The sequence below is a fragment of the Ovis canadensis genome, chromosome 17 (genome assembly GCF_042477335.2).
Source record: "Ovis canadensis isolate MfBH-ARS-UI-01 breed Bighorn chromosome 17, ARS-UI_OviCan_v2, whole genome shotgun sequence".
Classification (NCBI taxonomy): Eukaryota; Metazoa; Chordata; class Mammalia; order Artiodactyla; family Bovidae; genus Ovis; species Ovis canadensis.
Window position 1 is genome coordinate 62930813 of NC_091261.1, and position 19368 is coordinate 62950180.

The window sequence follows — 19368 nt, forward strand, 5'->3', positions numbered from 1 at the left end:
TAGGCTAAGGCTGGCTGGCGTGGTAGCCCCAGCATGGTTGAGCCCCTCCCGTTGTTCTTGCTCCTCAGAGGCCCCAGCTCCACTCAGCCACACCCCCAGCATCAGGCGCCTGTCCCTACTTGCCCTCCCCCATCCAGCCCCCTCCACCCTGGGCAAACGGGAGAGGGCCCCTCGCCTCCCCGACTTGGACATCCCTGAAGGTACCGGGCACCACGGGCCTCCATGCGCACACATGCTCCTCCTCTAATTGGGGTCATGCTTTGATTTCCAGACACATCTCACCTCCAGGGCCCCGCTGACACCTAACCAGGGAGCTGGAGCTTGGGCTGGGAGCACCCTGACTTCCAGGGAGGAGGCAGGAGCCGCTGGAATTAGCTGGGGGCTGGGAGCCGGGGGTGGGATGGACGGAGGCTGGGTGAGGACCGGCGTCACCTACCTATCAGGCAGGCTGCAGGCAGAGAGCTCCGACCCTGAACCAGTGCACCTCCGGCCTCCAGCCACTGGGGAAGCTCTCTGCAAACTTGGGGCAGCCCCCCAGCCCCAAGGGGGAGCCGGATTCACCTGCACATATGCACACAGGCTCTGTCTGACTGAAGGCCCTCACTTCATACTCTGCCTGCCAGGGGCTGAGGGCATCAGGCCTGTGCTTTGAGGCCCAGGAACTGAGACTCCCACTCTGGGGAGCCTTTCACAGTTTTGAGGCCTCGGGGGCGGGGGGTGGGCATTCAAGGGGTGCAGGGGAAGCCTGGAGAGGGCAGTGATGAGGCCCAGGGCGGGGGTCGTCAAGGGGTTGACCAGGGCCAGGGAGTCCTGCCTCCACACTGGGCTCTTCCCCTCCCCCTCTAACTCCACACCTCCCTGCTGAGCCACAGCCCCCACTCCCCCTCCCTGGGGCACTTGGGCCGCTTGCTGCTGTCCTGGCCTCCTGTGCCTTCTCGCCTGCTCCCGTCGCTGAGCCTGGGAGAAGGAGACTCGCTTTGGTGGTGGTCCTGCTCCCTGGTCAGAGGAGGGTTTTGTCTTTGGGTGGAGCCAGGCCTGAGGGGCCAGGTGACCCTCGGGGGCCCAGCCCAGTCACAGTCCCCTCCTCTTGGCAGTTGCTGCGAAGTGGTGGGGCCAGAAGCGGATCGACTATGCCCTGTACTGCCCCGACGCCCTGACGGCCTTCCCCACCGTGGCCCTGCCTCACCTCTTCCACGCCAGCTACTGGGAGTCGACGGACGTGGTCTCCTTCCTGCTGAGACAGGTACCCAGAGTCCCCCTACCAGATACACTGACACCTCTCAGGTCCTGAATGACCCTGCAGCTGACTCGGCCCCATTTCATAAATGAGGACGGTGGGGGACCCCACTTTTCTGGCTCCAGCAGAGGAAGCCGTGGAGACGGGGTGAATGGATGTACACCCTCATGGGACAGATGTGAATTCTGGGGGGCCAGAGGGTGGACGGTAGTGGGGTTTGTCCTCCAAACCCTCACAGGGTTAGTTGGGCCCCTAGGGCCGCTGGCCTCTCTCCACAGAACAGGAAGTCCCAGGCTTGAGTCTGCCCCGTGACCCCTCTCTGTCCCCTCGCAGGTCATGAGGCATGACAACTCCAGCATCTTGGAGCTGGACGGCAAGGAGGTCTCGGTGTTCACCCCCTCGAAGCCGAGAGAGAAGTGGCAGCGCAAGAGGACCCACGTGAAGCTTCGGGTGAGGTGTCCTCTGGGTGCCCCGGCCCTAGGGCTATTGTCCTATTGAATCCTCCTGAGAAAACCCCATTTTAAGGATGAGGAAACTGAGTCACCAGAGATGTGTGCTGTCTTACTTAATCCTCACAGTCTGAGGATTAAATCCTGTGTAAATCCTCCCCCATTTACAGACAGGGACTCACACCAAGGCCATGTAGGTCAGTGGCCGAGCTGGACTTGAACCCTGGGCCATCTGACCTTGTGCCCATGATCACCCCCAGGCCCCTGGGAAGTTTGAGCTGAGCCCAGGAGACCCCAGCCACCCCTCCATCCCCAACCCTGACTCAACCTTGCTCCTGCACCCCCCCAGAATGTGACAGCCAACCACCGGATCAATGATGCGGTTGCCAACGAGGATGGCCCACAGGTCTTGACGGGCCGGTTCATGTACGGGCCCCTGGACATGGTCACCCTGACCGGGGAGAAGGTAAAGACCTGGGGAGCCTGTGGGAGCCCCACCCAGTCCCACCTCCCTCTGGCTGGGCGGTGGAGAGTGGGGGGTGGGGAGGTCAGGGGCATGGCCACCCATGACCGGCCTGCCTGGCTCCAGGTGGACGTCCACATCATGATGCAGCCGCCCTCAGGTGAGTGGCTGTACCTGGACACGCTGGTGACCAACAGCAGTGGGCGTGTCTCCTACACCATCCCTGAGACCCATCGCCTAGGTGTGGGTGTCTACCCCATCAAGATGGTGGTCAGGTAGGAGCTGGGAGGAAGGAGAGGGTGGGCCTACCTCGTCTGGGGCTGGAGGAGGGGGTCCCAGTGGGTTCTGACGAGCCACCCCCTCCCAGGGGAGACCACACGTTTGCTGACAGCTACATCACTGTGCTGCCCAAGGGCACGGAGTTCGTGGTTTTCAGCATCGATGGCTCCTTCGCTGCCAGCGTGTCCATCATGGGCAGCGACCCCAAAGTGCGGGCTGGGGCTGTGGACGTGGTGCGGTGAGTGCCCCCAGGGGCAGCGGGTGGGCTCGAAGGCAGGTAGCTCGGGGCCGGGCAGAGAGAGGATGGTCTTGGGTGCCAGAGCCGGGACAGGGGGCAGTGACCCTGTGGCTTGGAGGGGCCAGCAGCACCACTTCCCAGCTGGGATCTCTTGCTCAGTTCCCTCACCTGGGAAGTGGGGCTTTTCCTAACAAGACCAGTTACACCTGCTGCAGAGGGTGGGAATGGGGATTGTGAGAGCCGAGCAGTGAGCACCGTGCTGGGGCTGTTACTGTTGAAGCCTGTGCCCACTAGTGGGGCTGACTGGGCAAGGAGACCAGGAAGCCCCAGAGGGAAGACACTGAGGCCGTGGGACACCGAGGCCTGCCCCTCGCCCCCAGGCACTGGCAGGACCTGGGCTACCTCATCATCTACGTGACTGGCCGGCCTGACATGCAGAAGCAGCGGGTGGTAGCGTGGTTGGCTCAGCACAACTTCCCCCACGGCGTGGTGTCCTTCTGTGACGGCCTGGTGCACGACCCGCTGCGGCACAAGGCCAACTTCCTGAAGCTGCTCATCTCCGAGGTGGGTCCCCGGGTGGAAAGGAGCGGGGTGGGGGTTGGGGTGGGGGCGGAAGGGCTGAGCCTGCGCCCACACCGATCTCGCCCACAGCTGCACCTGCGCGTGCACGCGGCCTACGGCTCCACCAAGGACGTCGCGGTCTACAGCTCCATCAGCCTGTCCCCCATGCAGATCTACATCGTGGGCCGGCCCACCAAGAAGCTGCAGCAGCAGTGCCAGGTGAGCGGCGTTCAGGTGGGCGGGGCAGGCGGGGCAGGCGGGCAGCCCCGCCCCCGACTGCCGCGCCGCCCTGGGAGCCCCGCCCCCCAGTGCCGGGCCACCCCGGAGCCCCGCCCCCACCCCGGGCCACCCCCGGAGCCCCGCCTCCCGACTGCCGCGCCGCCCTGGGCGCCCCGCCTACCGACTGCCGGGCCAACGCGGAGTCCCGCCCCCTGACCGCCGTGCTTCCCGCTGCCCTCACCCGCAGTTCATCACCGACGGCTACGCGGCCCACTTGGCCCAGCTCAAGTACAACCACCGGGCGCGGCCAGCCCGCAACGCGGCCACCCGCATGGCGCTGCGCAAGGGCAGCTTCGGCCTGCCGGGCCAAGGCGACTTCCTGCGCTCCCGGAACCACCTGCTCCGCACCATTTCGGCCCAGCCCAGCGGCCCCGGCCCCCGGCCGCACGAGCGGACACAGAGCCAGGCGGACAGCGAGCAGCGGGGACAGCGCAGCATGAGCATGGCGGCCGGCTGCTGGGGCCGCACCTTGGCCGGCCGGCCAGAGCCCGGCACAGCCGCGGGCCCCAAGTAGGGCGCCGGGAGCGAGGCGCTGTGGTCTCCATGGTGCTAGGCCAGGGCGGCCCGCCCTGCCAGGAGGCCTGGCCTGGGCACTTACGGTCGGCTGGGGCAAAGCTCGTCCCAGGGCCCGGCAGAGGACACGGGCTGTGCCAGACACAGCCCTCCCAACCCAACCTCACACTTTAGGGTTTGCGGGGTTCCAGCTAGTCGTGGAAGTTGGCAGGACGACCATCCCTGGGAAGACCCGGGGACCAGGACTCCCAACGTGGACTGGCCAGAAGGCGCTCCTGGACGCTTGCCCTGCATTGACGTCCCCGCATTCTGATGCCAGGCCTGGGCACCTCCCATCCATTTGCTCGCCCTGACCCCCAGGTCCCCTCCCACTTGGTAGCAGCTGCAACAGGGGGACAGCCTGCTTCTTGTTGACTCGAGTTACTCAACTGTTTGACCTCACTGGTTTTGCACTGATTTTTGAGCGTGGAGATTCATCACCATCTCCTATGGCTACAGACTAATGGACATGCATGAAAATTCAACGTTTGCCCATCCAAGACCTGCCGCCTCACAGAAGGCTCCAGGGCGGAGAATCCTTGTACAAATAGGAGAGAAAGGCCATATCATAATTTCTGCCGCCCTGCCTGGCCCATGAACCCATGGCAGCCCCAGACCCCAGCCTCTTCCACCTGCCCCATCTGGAGCCCAGTTCAGCTGTGGGCCTGAAGCCATCTCTGCCCTGGGCACAGGTCAGGCTGCCAGGTCAGTCGGTGAAGCCAAGTGGCTCCTAAGAAGCCTCGCCTGGGGCTGCGGGGCCTGGACAGGCCTGGCCTCTTCTTGCCTGCCATCAGCCAAGGCTCCACGCCTCGGCCCTCCCTTCCGCGTTTCTACACCTTTCTACTTCTCCAATCTGATTTCTATGAGGTTTTTTTAAAAGAGCAATCCTTGGCTGCTTCCTTTTCTTAACTCTTTCTGTACCAAACGCAGCCCCTCCACATGAAAACACCCAGCACTGTGACGGAGTCCAGCCTGGTTCTGGGTCCCAGGGCCCTGTCCGCTGCCCAGGCAGCGGGGCGTGGCCTCTCTGCCTCACCCGAGCCCCGTTAATTCCACAGAATTTCTACTCTGGGGTGAATGGGGCACACCCTTAGTTTTTTTGTTTTTTTTTTTTGTTAATGCCAATTCTGTTTCGATGCCGAATCTAAGAAGCCACAACTCGCTTAGTTAGCTTAAGGGCAGGCAGCCATGACTACATTTCCCACCTGGTAAGGACCATGCTGTCCTGTGCGCTGGGTCTGAGTATCAGCCCTCCCTCCCCAGAACTGACCGCGATCTCAGCTGTGGCCTTGGCTCCAGGCGGCCCCTCTGCTGCTCCTCCACCCCCTTCATGACAGGGGAGCCTGCCAGGCTTTAGCCAGCCGTCCAACATCCAGGCTCCTTCTGTGAGAAGCGGCTGCCAACCTGGATACAGCCTCGGGGCCTCACGGGCTGGGATGGTGAGGCACGCAGACGGATGTTAACATTTTCCCGTGTGTAGATATGTACAGCCAAAGGGTCATGTAAATGTTCTGCCAAAGTGGGTCTGTACAGAGTGAAAGCTATTTATTTTGTGCAGAGAAAAATGTCTGGAGGGATGGGACCTTCAGGATTTATTAATACTTAAGATGTAGCTTTTTGTTGTTTCCGGCATTATGTATAAAGCGACGATTATTTTATGGACCAAGTTTTAATGTAACTGTTGCAGTGAAAGTGCAATATCTAACCCCCTGCTCCCAGCGGGAAACACTCGGCCCGACAATCACAGCCCCAGCCAGGGGCCCCGTGGCCAGTGCCTCCTCCTGTCGGTCCCACCTCACCCCATCTCGCCTGTCGCCTCGGTGAGCAGCCATCTGGATGGAGGAGCACCTGCAAGAGTCTTGGCCCGCCTGCAATAAAGGCCTGGAGGCCGCCAGCCCCAGGAGGCTGGGTGGGCAGTGAGCTCGGCCTCTCCCAGTGGGCCGCTGCCCCACAGCTCCGAGCTCCCCGCCTGCCTACCCAGCTGCCAGCCATGCCAAGGACAACAGCAATAGTCTGGGCCTCTCCCAGCGGCCCTCAGCCATAGATGGTGAGGTGGGCAGCCCACCCTCCCCGTGGACGTCTCTCTTCTATATCCAGGTCGGCTTCCTGCCTCCCTTCAGATTCCTCTTGGCACATTATCCTCTTAAGGAAGCACCAGTTTTTCAGAAACTAAGAGAGGGAGGACAGAGTCCTTTAAAATACCAAAAATGTTTACAGCATTGGGTGCTGAGCTGCAGGGCTCAGGCCCGACCAGTCATAACCAAAGGGTGAGGCAGGCCTTGCTGACTGCCACCCCACCCCAGGCCTGTTAGAGTAGAAGCCTTAGTCCCAGCCCCCCCACCCCCAGGACTGAGCCTCAGCCCGCCACTCCCAGACCCCACCACCTGCCTTCTCTTTGATTTCTAAAGAGGGATTCTGCAGAGACCCCATGCCCCCTTCCCAGCTCGGTCTGAACCGCCTGCCTGCCCACCTGCCACGTCACAGCCTTCACGTCTCAACCCGTCTGTCTGTCTTGTCTGTCTGGGCCGCCTGTGAGCGGTGTCCCGACGTATCCCCACCCGCCCTTGCTGTCCCTGCTCCATCGGGCCTGAGTGTGCTCTGTGTACTGTGTTGTCATCTGTTACACTGATTAAAGAAGCAGGAAGGCTTCCTTCTGGGTCTCAGTACTGCGCCGGCCACCAGAGCACTGGGGGTGGGGGCTGGGTGGGGGGTGCAGCCTGCCCTAGGAGGTAAAGGCAGTCCTTCCCAGGACACAGTGTCAGCTGTGCTCACAATACCAACACACTCCCATGGGCCTTCTCTCTGCTGGGCTTCCTTCTAGCCCCTTCCTGGGTATGAACTCACTCTGTCCTCACAGCAATCCAGTGATGAAAATGGGTGCTGTCAGCCTCTGCCTCACAGAGGACACAGCCTGTGAGCTGGGCCAGGACTCCTCCCAGGCCAGCAGGACTCTCTTATCTGCAGAGTTAACAGCAAGGGTAGCAGCCTCCCTCCAGGCCTGAGGAAATCAGCTTAAGAGCCGAGGGTTTGGGATTCAGCTGGGGTGGAGTGGGGCTCTGGTCCAGGCCGGCTGACCTGAGGGTGAGGACCGCAAGAGTAGCTGGTGTGTGCCCCCCACCAAAGCTCCCAGAGTCCTTATCTTTGCCCTGAAGTCAGGTTGCCTCCTTCCCTCCCCCTCAGCACAAAAAGCAACAACACAGAAGATGTCTCCAACCAGGGAACATTTAATATCTGGGAAGGTGCGCTCTTTCGGGAGATAGGGGAGCTGACTTGGCCAGTGACCCCCGACCTCCACTCCCTGCATTGCAGAGGAGGCTGGGCCAGAGGCTGGTCTGCAGGAGAAAGAACACCCAGCGGGCTCCCCACTGTCCACCCTGAGGCCAGCCTCCAGGTCGTGCCAACACCATGTGTAGCAGGCCTTGGATGGGGGCCACGGGGGCCTCAGGGCAGGAGCCCTGCTCTCATCTGGAAGGCCAGGCCGTCCCCTCGGGTGGCTTGCTGGGGAAGAAAACACACAGGAGGGGATAGGTCAGAAGAAGAGCTGGGGGTGGGCCTGGGTAAGGGGGCGACACCCACCTTATTGATCTCTCTCTGTCGTTCCTTGGTGACGATTTCTTCTAAGACCTCGCCGTCTCCCTTAATGAGCCTGGGGATGGGAGTGGGCAGGCTGAGCCTCTTAACTGAGAGGCCAGAGCACCAGAACCAGAAGCACCCGGCAGAGGGGTGCCAGGCCCAGGCCCCACCACCTCCTTGAGCAGGCTGCCACACCCTGCTGGCCACTCCCACTCCTCCCTCCTTACCTCCCTCCCTTGCCACAGAGATGAGGACAGAGGGTAGCTCTGCCATCAGACAGGCCAGCTGTGGCTCTTTGAAGACCCTCCCTCAAGGCCTTTCCAGCCCCTGCAATTGCCTACTCCAGCCAATAGGGAGCAATGGCCTGAGAAGTCTCATCAACAAGGGACTTTTCCCCTGGTCGTCAGCCTGTTTAGAGCAGCAGCAGCCCCCATCCCTCCTCCTGAGAGTGCAGTCTGGGGCCAGCGTGCCCCACCTGGTGCGTCCTGTCTCCGGGTCCACCACCTTGCGGATGACGCTCTGCCGGGCATCCCACTCCTCCTTGGTCATGGGCTTCATGGCCTGGATGCGGGACTTCTGCTCGTCCGTCAGGACTGGAAGGTAAGATGGCAGGGAGGCGGTGGCAGAGCCTCAGGGAGAGGACCCTCCCTGCCCTGCACAGCGGGCAGCGCAGTACCTGGGCCATCCTCTTCCTCCTTGGCTGCTCTGTGCCACTGGTCCAGCGAGGGTCCGGGCAGAGCCTCAGCCTGCTGCATTCTGGCCTTCTCCTTGCCTCTCTTCTTCAGCTTCTTCTTCCTTTTCTTCTTCTTCTTCCTCTTCTTGTCCTTGTGCTTCCCCCGCTTCTTCCGGCCATCGCTGGAGGAAGAGGAGGAGGACGAAGAGGAAGAGGAGCTAGAAGAACTGGAAGAAGAGGAGGAGGAGCTGGATCGTGGTCTCCTCCGGGCCTTGTGCTTGCTTCTCTCTGTGATGCAGGGAGAAGGTGAGGCTGGAAGGCCAGGAGGGGAAGAAGTAAACCTTCGTCCCCTTGCTCTGGCCTATAGCAGGCTCAGGCTGACTACCTCCTGGCAGGGCTTCAGCACGCTGTGGAGAGGCACTTTCTCGATGCCGCACACTGTCTGCCCAGGAGCAAGGTGGCCAGCACCCACATCTTAGGCCCTGCTACACCAAAATTATGATAAAGTGCTCTCTTCACTCCGTATTCAATGGGTTGGCCCAGCCCCTGGATTCTGAGGATTCTGAGCGTCTTTCATTCCAGATAGCGAGGACACTCTTGTGTCCCTCTGAATAGTGCTCCCTGCGATTTTCCAAAAGTCAGTCTGGAGAAGCCCTCCCGACTGCCTGCAACTTCCTCCCTGAAGTTCCCTCATCCCTTTCCCATTCCCTCTGGTCCTCACCCTCAGCCCCAGAGGAGGTGATGCTGGCCTTGCGGCTTTGGGATCTCGAAGCCGAGCAGCTCCTCCGGGCGTCCTTACTGCTCTTCTTCCTTTTCTTTTCCGACCCTCGCCCCCGGGAACGGCTGCGACTCCTAGAGCGCTTGCGGGAGCCGACGTGAGCCATAGCGCCGCGAACTGCACACACGAAGGCACACTTAAACTCGGGATCGATCACGGGGCCGGCCCGCAGACTGGGTTCCCAGGGAGGCTCTACTCTGGCCGAGTCGACCAGATTCGGCCTGGTCTTCTGCGGCCTGGCACCCATCACTACCCGGGGCAGCGTTGTTGAGGGGGAGTTGGAGCAACCTTGCGATCCTCACCCGCCCCCAACCCCGGGTAACCCAAGTTCTCCGCGGACTCCCGGCTCCTCCGCTGCGGCCCCTTTAAGGGTCCCCCCCCACGCGGACGCTTCACGGCTGCGCGCGCAGCTCAGGCGCCTCTAGGAACGGCCGCGCTCCTCAGATGCCAGGTGCGTTCCTCTTCCCTTTCCACGTGCGCCTACCCTTCACCCCGCGCCCTCCGCGGCCTTGCCGCCTCAAAGAAAGTCCCCGGGGTTGCTCTGCTCCCTCTTCAACCGCCCATCCGGCGGGACCTCCAACCCTGCACCACGCCTTCGAGTGAGGAAGCAACGGCTGGGTGACTTCCGGCCCAGGGCGGTGCACTGGGAGGCTGTCCGGCCGCGAAGCGAGGCGCTGCTGCCTTTAGTTCTGAAGCCCCAGGTTCCGTCTGTGGGGCAGCCCAAGAAACCGAGTCTGGCGCGCTCACCCCCCAGAGAGGCGAGCTGGGGCTCCAGGCTTCCGCCTCTAGGGGGAGCTCCCGGACGAGAGACCTGCTCGCCAGCCTGGTGCCAGTCCCAGAGCTCACAAGCCCTTTGCCGCAGCTATGCCCTCTCCCATCTTTAGCCTATTCGGTCGGCCCGCAGCAGCCCCAGTCCCTGTGAAGCCCAGGGGAGGAGGCCACTGTGGATTTTCTGCGGACATGTCCACACCAGCAGGCCGTGAGCTCCAGAACCTTGGTCTTTCCGATGTCTGCATTCAGTAATACAGAGGTCACAAACTCAGACGTCCATAGAAACCAGAAAGTTCACAGCAACCTATGAGGGACCCCTGTGAGGGAGTGTACCACAGGCCTCGAGAGTCTGGTCTCCCTGGTTTCTGCAGTGTGGACTGGGGCCGGATATTTCCAGATCTTCCCACTTTGCCAGGGGAGTCCAAACTCAAGATTTCAACATGGAAAACTCTCCCAAACAGCATCGCTGCATGCCTCCTCCAGTCTTGGGGCCACCGAGTTGCAAACTCTTTGATAGTAATGACAGCAGCAAACCCAGAGGACTGTTGTAAATTGCTTTATAAATGGGAAGTCATTTGATCCTCAAAACAGCTCTAGGACATCGGTACTTTCCAGGAAAAAAGACTAAGGCAGAGAGAGGCAGGTGGCTTACCCAGTTACAACTGGAAGTGGCTGAATCAGAATTTGAATCCAGGCAGTCTGGCTCCAAGTTCCTGCTTCTAATCTTTCTGCAGTAACCCCTCCATACCATCCAGAAGATGGAGGTGACCCACCCAAATCCCCTTAGAAGACATGTGCACTCGACCTTAGCCATGGTGTCTGCTGCTGACACCCCACACCTTTACCCTGCTCTGGAAGATTTCCTTGGCCACTGGGAACCATGCTGCCCTGGAGGTGGATGTTTGGGAAGTTACTCACCCACTCCATACCCTGAAACACCCCATAGCCAATAACTGCTGTTGGGGGCAAACTGTGCTTCAATTCATGCTCCAGAGAGCCCTGTGGGATTGGGCTGAAACTGGATGCTGTGTCAAACCATCCTGATCCAGCTCCTTCCTGCCCTGTCCTGCTCCTCCCTGGAGCACTCCCTCCTTAAACCACATGCACAGGAATTCCTGTCTCAGGCTCTGGTCTACAAGCCTGACCTAAGCCAGCCTGTCTGCTGAAAGAATGACCCAGAAGCCTGTGTGTCCTCTTGAATCAAGAAGTGCTGAGGGCTGCAGGGTGTTTATTTCTGTCCTTGCCCGCCACACTGGCCCTGGCCAAGCTCAAGTTAGGGCACACACATCCACTGTGGCGGGCTCCTCGCGGGTGAAGCCATCACCGAAGCCCTCGTCGTCCACCAGGTCAGGCTTGCGGCAGCACATAGGGCAGAGGCGGTTGCGCACGGCTGAGGCCCGGAGCCAGACGACCAGGTTCCAGCGCTCACCGGTGCCCAGGGGCCGGGCCCCGTGCAGCTGGCCCCCACGGTGCAGGAGGCCCTGGCCCACCACGTGCTCCACCTCCAAGGGCTTGGCCAGGGTTGAAGGCACCTGTGGACAGTGGAGCTCAGGCCTGGGTACTCACAGTGGCTCTGGCCCGGCCCCACGGGTTACACACACTAACCTGGAAGAGATCCCCGAAGTAGAGGGCACCCCCTGTGAAGGCCTTGCCCAGGGACACATTGAGGGTGAGCTCGGCATTATCGTAGTGGCAGCCTAGCTCACGGTCTTGGCCGGGTGCGTATTTGACCACAAAGGCCCGGTGGCTGTCTAGCCAGCCCCCGCCACAGTCTGGATACAGCAGGGCCATCAGCGGCTGGAGGAAGCGCTCCCGCAGTGGTGTTACCAGCGGTTCATCCAGGCCTAGCTCATGTAGCAACACCTGGGGGTGGGGGAGCTCAGAATTAGCAGGGAAGCTGGTAGGGCCTGTCCCTGGGTCCCTGGGGGCGTCCCTCACTAAGGACAGTGCTGAGTGCTGTGCAGACATCATCAACCTGCTTAACTTCATAATAATACTGCCTGATTTCATCTTACAGATGGTGAGACCAAGGCTTGGAGGAGGTCTGCGCTGGGAACACGTCTCCCCAGACGGAGGTCCCTGCCTCCTTGTGCTGGCGGGGTGGAGCCTCACCCACCCCATAGTTGTTCATGGTGTTGGGTCTTCCCTTGGGCATGTCTGACTGCTCGAAGTGCTCCAGCTCCTCCAGCAGGGCCTGGCAGAAGGGCGCTGTGAACACCGGCAGCCGGTAAATTCGCTTCTCCTCTGTGGAGGGAGAGGGAGCAATGGTTGGTTAGCCGGGATCTAACCTTTTCCCTTCCCCCCGCCTCAGTCTCCTCATCTGTAGAATGGGGATGACGTGAGTACTCACCTTGTGATGATTAAATGGGCTCTTGTGATGATCAAATGACATAACGTGTGCGGCAAGGGTGCCCTATTCTTGGACCCCTCCGCACCACTCATCCCTAGATCCTCACCCTGCCCTGAGGTCTGACCCCCAAATTCAGATGTGCATCCTGGCTGGCCACCCCTCCCCGCCAGCTCCAGGTCCTGGCAGGTTTGGGAGACTTCACTCTTGCCCTGTCCTTCAGGTCTCAGGATGGGGAACTGCTCCCCATTCCCACCCCCACTGCTAACCCTGGGGCAGGTCTCTCACCATCCCTTGCTGACCCGAGCCCACACTTGTCTCAACCATCCCCTCATTAACGTCTTCAGTCACCGCAGTTTGAGGATGCCGGCTGGCTTGTGCCTGGTGCATAGCACGGAATCACTGATCCCTGTGGTGGATGCATGTGCAAGTGAGTGAACACAGATGCCCTCCTCCTGACAGTGCCATCCTATCCCTCTTCTCACTCCTGCTGGTTTGACTTTTAGAGGCAGATATGGTGGGTGAAGGGACCCCCGTCTGCCACCCCCAGTCCTGCCCAGTAGCAGGCCAAGACCTCACCTGACACTGTCTCCACCCGCTGAAGAAGGCCCTTAAGGTCTGCGCCTGACGATGCACTGTATTCAGCTGCAGCCAGAAATTCGGGGGCCAAAGTGGCCTCCTGGGGGCAGAACACACCAGCCATGGGGCAGACAGCCCCCAGGCCCGGATGCCTCCACCTCCTTCCAGTAACCTGCCCCCTGCCAGGTACCTGCAGCAAGTTGTAGACCTCTGGCCGTGCTGGGCGGTAGGAGCTGGCAATGAGGGCTTTCCTGGCAGCCGACTCCGGCCCCAGCCGCCGCCGCCGCTCCACCTCCTGCTCAAGCTGGGGTGACACAGGGCCTGGTTACCAGAATGGGGCCTCCCATCCCTCCCAAGGCCATCGTACAGATGAGGAAACTGAGGCTCAGGAAGCTCAAGGAAAGGCCAGAGCTGGAAGCCCAGTCTTCCTATGTTCCTGACTATGCCAGGGTAAATGGCAGGTGTTAAACCGTTAGTTGAAGGGGATTCCTTCCAGAAGGGGGCCCATCCCACTGAGGGCTGCACCAGTTTGGCCGGATTGAGACCCATCGCTGCACCTTCACCAGCTAGGCCCAACCAAGGAGGAGAAACAGAGTCCTGGTTAAGTCTTGTGTTCCAGAGGCTGCAGATGGCTGTCCTAGGAAGCTTCTCGACACTTAACACCACCCCACCATGGGAGACGAGCAGCAGTGGCAGAAGTGGTGTGGAGGGGAGAATGAAGAGTCAGGAGCCAGGTGGCACCTGGTGTGAAACCTTGAGTAGGTGACTCCTCCCCTTCAGTGCAAGTTTCTCATCTCAAAAGAGCACAAAGCAGACAACTTGGCATTTTCCCTGCTTTCTCTTTTCCTGGTGCCGGCACCCAGGTGCTGTGGTAAGTAGGGACAGGAAGGAGGTAAGGGGAGGTCAAAGGAGCCCTTCTGGGATCAGACACTGGCAGACCTGAGGCCGGGAGACCCCTCAAGCTGCTGACCCAAATCTAAACAGGAAGGGCCGGGCTGGGTGCAGAGGAGGCGGTGGAGGGTGGGGTGTGTTACCTCTCCCAACAGCTGCTGGAAGTCTTTAGGGCTGACACAGCCTCTGCTGCGCAGGATCTGAGAGCAGAAAAACCAGTAAGCATGATGGTGTGACCTGGGGCAAGTCTCTTAAGGTCTCTGAGCCTCAGCTTCTCCACCTTGAAATGAAGATGATCCGATCACAGGATCATAAAAATGAAATGTGATTAGCATGTTAAGCACACAGCAGCGGCTCTTGTTAATAACAGAGAGTACTCAGCCAGGCCCTGCCCTGAGCACTTTACATGTAGTTCATTCACTGATTTCTAACGACAGTCTCACTAAAGCGATACCATGATCGCCATTTGAGGTGGAAAATAAGAGAGGCAGCTAGAGGTTAAGTCAATCTTCTCGTCTGATCTGAGTGGGCCAAAGGCAAAGTAAACGACCCCAGGGACTGAGGTCCCTCCTCCACCACCGCTCCCAGCTCGTTTTCCCGCAGAGCCAATAGAGGCCACTTACGGGCTCGTAGTCCTGGCGCAGCTGCTGTTCGCTCCGGAAGCGCACGTGCAGCCCGTAGCGCGCCACGTACAAGTTCTCTGAGCAAAAGCAAGCGCAGCGGCAGAAGCGCCGGGGAGCCGCTGCGGTCCCCATGGTGAGAAGCGTTGCAATGCCCCGCCGGCTACCGTAGGAACACTTCCGGGTACGCCCCCAGCTGGGCAGGGGCGCTGTTTGGAACCAGCGGCTAAGGGTCCGTTCTAAATTCCCATGTTCAGAAAAGAACGAAGACTCCGCCCCAGGAAACGGTCTGCGGTGCAGAAAGATACTTCCAGGCAGGAATGAGACTGGCAGCGTCGGCTAAGAGCACGCCAGCCTAATGGGCTGCTGCTTCACAGTTTCTCCATCCGCGAGGCGGGGATTAATCATCCTCTTTACAGATCGGTGAACCTGAGTCATACCTTCAGGGAATTCCAAGACCTTCAGCTTAAACGCGCTGCCTCCTTTTTCTGCTAGGAGCTTTTAGCGGACCAGCTGACGTCACGAGGAGAGTTGGAGCCTTGGGGTCCGATTTTGCTCCAACTGAGCTCTAGTTTTGTGCGTCTGAGCTTGGGTTTAGCATTCATCCCGGTCCCTGTCCGGCGCTCCCGATGCCTACGCCCCGGTTTCTTAGGATTCGCCGCGGAGTGCCCCATAGAGTGTCTCCAAGAGAGGGCTCCGTCCGGCGAGACTTCCGGTGGCTCTCCTCAAGGCTTCAGGTGTGGGGAGAAATAGGGTGTGGTCGGTTGTGGCCACAGCCCGCGCAACCAGGTTCAAGTTCTGCACAGCCAAGTGTGAGATGAGTATGTTTCTGTTTGATAGAGCGTGGCCCGCAACCTCGCGGAGACCCAGTCACAGTACACGCAACTCTGTCTTCAGTTTACTCCAGTTCAGTCGCTCAGTCCTGTCTGACTCTGCGACCCCATGAACTGCAGCACGCCAGGCTTCCCTGTCCACCACCAACTCCTCGAGCTTGTTCAAACTCATGTATGTCCATCCAGTCAGTGATGCCACCCAACCGTCTCATCCTCTGTCTTCCCATTCTCCTCCCGCCTTCAATCTTTCCCAGCATCAGGGCCTTTTCCAGTGAGTCAGTTCTTCGCATCAGGTGGCCCAAGTATTGGAGTTTCAGCTTCAGCATCAGTCCTTCAGGACTGATTTCCTTTAGGATTGACTGATCTCCGTGCTGTCCAAGGGACTCTCAAGAGTCTACTCCAACACCACAGTTCAAAAGCATCAGTTCTTCAGTGCTCAGCTTTCTTTATAGTCCAACTCTCACATCCATATATGACTACTGGAAAAACCATAGCTTTAACTAGATGGACCTTTGTTGGCAAAGTAATGTCTCTGCTTTTTAATATGCTGTCTATGTTGGTCATAGCTTTTCTTCCAAGGAGCAAGCGTCTTCTAATTTCATGGCTGTACTCACCATCTGCAGTGATTTTGGAGGCCCCCCCCCAAATAAACTCTCTCACTGTTTCCCCATCTATTTGCCATGAAGTGATGGGACTGGATGCCATAATCTTAGTTTTCTGAAAGTTCAGTTTTAGGCCAACTTTTTCACTTTCTCACTTTCATCAAGCGGCTCTTTAGTTCTTCACTTTCTGCCATAAGGGTGTTATCTGCATATCTGAGGTTATTGATATTTCTCTTGGCAGTCTTGATTCCAGCTTGTGCTTCATCCAGCACAGCATTTCACATGATAACTCTGTCTTGGGAACCCCATTATGATCCACCATGCACCCCCAAGGTCCCAATCTGCAAAGCCCTGAGAAGAAGCTGGGCTGGCAGTCATGTTGCCGAGCTGGCAGAACGAAGATGCACACCTGGGGAGGAAGTCTTGACCTGTAGAACTTCCTGCACTAGAGTTCCCTCCACGGTTCAGCATGAAGCTGGGATGGAGGTGGGGAGGAAGGCTCTGGGGCTTTAAGACTTCCCAGATAAACAGTGACTATGGATGACAACTGTTGGCTGAGCCCCACCTCGACCAGACCTGAGCTAATACGTCTACTACCACTCACCTTAACTCCTTTCATCCCTACAGCAAACCTTTGAGCTGGATACTGTTATATTACCATGATACAGAAGGGCAAGGGGCTTCCATGTCAGCTCACATAGTGAAGAATCCACCTGCAATTCAGGAGACCCAGGTTCGATCCCTGGGTCAGGAATATGCCCTGGAGAAGGGAATGGCTGGCCACCCCAGTATTCTAGGCTTGAGAATCCCACGAAAAGAGGAGCCTGGTGGGCTACAGTCCATGGGGTCACAGAGAGTCGAACAGGACTGAGCAACTAAACACACATACACATGGGGAAACTGAGGCCCAGAGAGGTGCAGTGACCTGCCCCATGTCATTCCCCAGTAAGGGACATATATATTTGAGGACTGAACCCAACAGTCTTCCCTTTGAGTTCCCTGTTTACCGCAGTATGAACATTTTGACCATACCGTGTAGCTTGTAGGATCTCAGTTCCTGACCAGGGATCGAACCCATGCTCCCTGCAGTGGAACCGTGGAGACCTAATACCAGACTGCCAGGGAAATCCTTTGTTGGCATTTTCTTGATGACTCTGCTTTCCTTTCCTCTTGTGTACACACAGGTTCACACGGTCACACTCACATCCACAGTCACACACACTCTTGCACACACTCAAACACAGCCTTACATGCTAACACACATGCACACAAAATCACACGTGCACACACCCTCACACATACCGCCAACACTCCCTCCTTTATATGCACGCAACATTCCACATTACAGTCACAATCACACACTTATATTAATAAACCCAGTAAACCCAAAGGCCTTGCAGTGGGCTGAGCTTGGAGTGCCTGAAGAACAGAAAAAAGCCTACAAGAGGGCGAGTCATAGGGAACAGGGCCAGGGTTGTATTTGGACCAAATCTTTGGGCCACTGGTACCATTTTGGATTTTATTCTATGTACAAAGGGAAGCTGTTTAGTCCTCACAACAAGGTAGGAACTTGAGGTAGGAGCTATCCCCATCTGACAGATGTGGAAAATGAGGCTCAGAGAGGTTGAGTGACCCACGCGAGGTCACACAGCTCATGTGTGGGGCAGTCTGGCAGGGAACCCAAGTCTGACCCTGCTGGGATCCTTCCTAAAGGTGCCTTCTTGGGTATGAAAGCCAGGTCTTTGCACCTCGGAGATTCTGGGGCCCAGACCTGGGACTCCCAAAGCTACCAGGCTTCCCCAGGGAGCAGAATAACTGTCAGGGGCCTGCTTGCCCCTCAAGGACCCCACGCCCCAGCCCAGAGCTGTGGGGCCTGAGCAGGTGATTAAAGTTTTACAGCCATCTTGATTGCCCAGCGATAGTGAAGGGCCCTGCTCTCCAGGAAAGGATCTATTTCCCCAGGTCTTTATTCATTCCCCTTCTCAGCACCTTCCTATCCCCCTCTCGCCTCCTCAGGCCCAGGGCAGACCGGCTGCCCAGGCAGCCACCACACAGGCCTGCATGTGCAGCCCCCAACCCCGGCCAGCTCACTTGTTAGGGTACTCCTTTTATGGCTGTTTTTGCAAGATGAGTGTGTTCTGCTTCTCAGTTGAGACTGGCCCTCCCTGTGCCCCGCCTCTGCCCTGGAAACGGCATCCCCAGCCCCACTCTGCTCCAACGTGGGCTCCGTCACCAGAGGGAACCACAGCCAGAATAATAACAGTAAGCACCAAATCACTGTGCTCACAGCCAGCACTCACTTGGACTTCTGTCGACCTTGTGAGATATTATTATCCTTAATTTTGTTGTTTAGTCGCTCAGTCGTATCCAACTCTTTTGTGACCCCATGGACTGTAACCCGCCAGACTTCTCTGTCCTTGGGATTTCCAGGCAAGAACACGAGTGAGTTACCATTTCCTTCTTCAGGGGATCTTCCTGACCCAGAAGATTGAGCCCAGGTCTCCTGCATTGGCAAGTGGATTCTTTAGCACTGACCCACCAGGGAAGCCCCTTTCCCCATTTTACAGATGAGGAAACAGAGGCTCAGTGAGGTTCAGGGTCCTGCCTAGGGACATAAACCTAGTGGATGCAGAAGCAGAATTAGAACATCCAACTGGGGAATTCTCTGGTGGTCTAGTGGTTAGGACTCTGCACTCTCACAGGGTTCAATCCCTGGTCAGGGAACTAAAATGCCACAAGCCTCGCAGCATGGCCAAAAAAAGGAGAACACCCATCCTTTGGATTCCAGAGTGATGTGTATGTGTGCACGTGTGTATATGTATATATGTATTTTGTATGCATGTATATTGGAGAAGGCGATGGCACCCCACTCCAGTACTCTTGCCTGGAAAATCCCACAGACAGAGGAGCCTGGTAGGCTGCAGTCCCATGGGGTCGCGAAGAGTCGGACACAACTGAGAGACTTCCCTTTCACTTTTCACTTTCATGCACTGGAGAAGGAAATGGCGACCCACTCCAGTGTTCTTGCCTGGAGAATCCCAGGGACGGGGGAACCTGGTGGGCTGCCGTCTATGGGGTCACACAGAGTTGGACACAACGGAAGCGACTTAGCAGCAGCAGCAGCAGCATGCATGCATGTATATACGTCTGTACATATTCATTTGAACTGACAGCACACATGTACAAAAGGGCAATAATCATAGGTGTCCAGTTTGGTGAATTTTCATAAACTAGATACACCCACATAACCAGCACCCAGATCCAAAAACAGAACATCCCAGCCCCACCACCACCACATATCCCCCATCAGTGACTGGCCATCCCAAGGGTAGTCACTACTCTGACTTCTAAGAGCAAAGATCAGTTTTGCCTGTTCTTGAATTCAGTACAGATAAAATCATGTAGTATGTGCTGTTTTGTATTCCGCTTCTTTCGCTTGGCATTATTTTTTTTAATTGAAGTGCAGTTTATTTACAGTGTTGTTAGCTTGCTTCTGATGTACAGAAAAGTGACTCAGTTATACATATATGCATATTCTTTTTCATAATTCTTTCCCACTATAGTTTATTATAGGATGTTGAATTTAGTTCCCTGTGCTATACAATAGGATCTTGTTGTTGATCTGTTTTTTTATATAGTAGTT

The 19368-nt window shown here is 57.8% G+C and overlaps 3 protein-coding genes across 17 annotated transcripts in view; 1 reads left to right on the forward strand and 2 right to left on the reverse strand.

Moving 5' to 3' along the window:
• PITPNM2 (phosphatidylinositol transfer protein membrane associated 2) overlaps positions 1-6708 on the forward strand; it is a 157958-nt gene extending 151250 nt beyond the window's left edge. For 5 of the 8 annotated variants that reach the window (XM_069557715.1, XM_069557721.1, XM_069557719.1 and 2 more), the window contains 9 exons: positions 69-200; positions 1095-1243; positions 1571-1687; positions 2036-2152; positions 2276-2424; positions 2517-2666; positions 3047-3230; positions 3318-3446; positions 3694-6708. In XM_069557715.1, coding sequence (XP_069413816.1) covers positions 69-200; positions 1095-1243; positions 1571-1687; positions 2036-2152; positions 2276-2424; positions 2517-2666; positions 3047-3230; positions 3318-3446; positions 3694-4020 — 1454 coding nt within the window. In that variant the 3' untranslated portion in view covers positions 4021-6708. The remainder of the gene's footprint in view (positions 1-68; positions 201-1094; positions 1244-1570; positions 1688-2035; positions 2153-2275; positions 2425-2516; positions 2667-3046; positions 3231-3317; positions 3447-3693) is intronic. The other 3 variants (XM_069557720.1, XM_069557722.1, XR_011249934.1) reach the window with 2 other exon arrangements.
• A 554-nt stretch (positions 6709-7262) lies between these two features.
• ARL6IP4 (ARF like GTPase 6 interacting protein 4) lies at positions 7263-9812 on the reverse strand. Of its 4 annotated transcripts, none has more exons than XM_069557739.1 (6): positions 9567-9812; positions 9026-9199; positions 8308-8592; positions 8107-8224; positions 7635-7704; positions 7263-7556 (listed from the first exon to the last, which is right to left on the reverse strand). In XM_069557739.1, the coding sequence occupies exons 2-6, from the start codon at positions 9186-9188 to the stop codon at positions 7500-7502; spliced, it is 693 nt and encodes a 230-aa protein (XP_069413840.1). In that variant the 5' UTR covers positions 9189-9199; positions 9567-9812; the 3' UTR covers positions 7263-7499. The 4 variants fall into 4 exon arrangements, with proteins under 4 accessions (XP_069413840.1, XP_069413839.1, XP_069413838.1 ...); XM_069557738.1 differs by having other exon boundaries at positions 8308-8616; positions 9567-9781; XM_069557737.1 differs by having other exon boundaries at positions 7263-7704; positions 9567-9716.
• Positions 9813-10393: 581 nt separating this feature from the next.
• On the reverse strand, positions 10394-15104 carry OGFOD2 (2-oxoglutarate and iron dependent oxygenase domain containing 2). 5 transcript variants are annotated; one of them, XM_069557731.1, is made up of 7 exons: positions 14294-15104; positions 13814-13870; positions 12970-13083; positions 12780-12879; positions 11970-12097; positions 11459-11716; positions 10394-11385 (listed from the first exon to the last, which is right to left on the reverse strand). In XM_069557731.1, the coding sequence occupies exons 1-7, from the start codon at positions 14423-14425 to the stop codon at positions 11122-11124; spliced, it is 1053 nt and encodes a 350-aa protein (XP_069413832.1). In that variant the 5' UTR covers positions 14426-15104; the 3' UTR covers positions 10394-11121. The 5 variants fall into 5 exon arrangements, with proteins under 5 accessions (XP_069413832.1, XP_069413835.1, XP_069413834.1 ...); XM_069557734.1 differs by having other exon boundaries at positions 13814-13950; positions 14294-14972; XM_069557733.1 differs by having other exon boundaries at positions 12970-13645; positions 14294-14440.
• Between the last annotated feature and the right edge of the window lie 4264 nt (positions 15105-19368).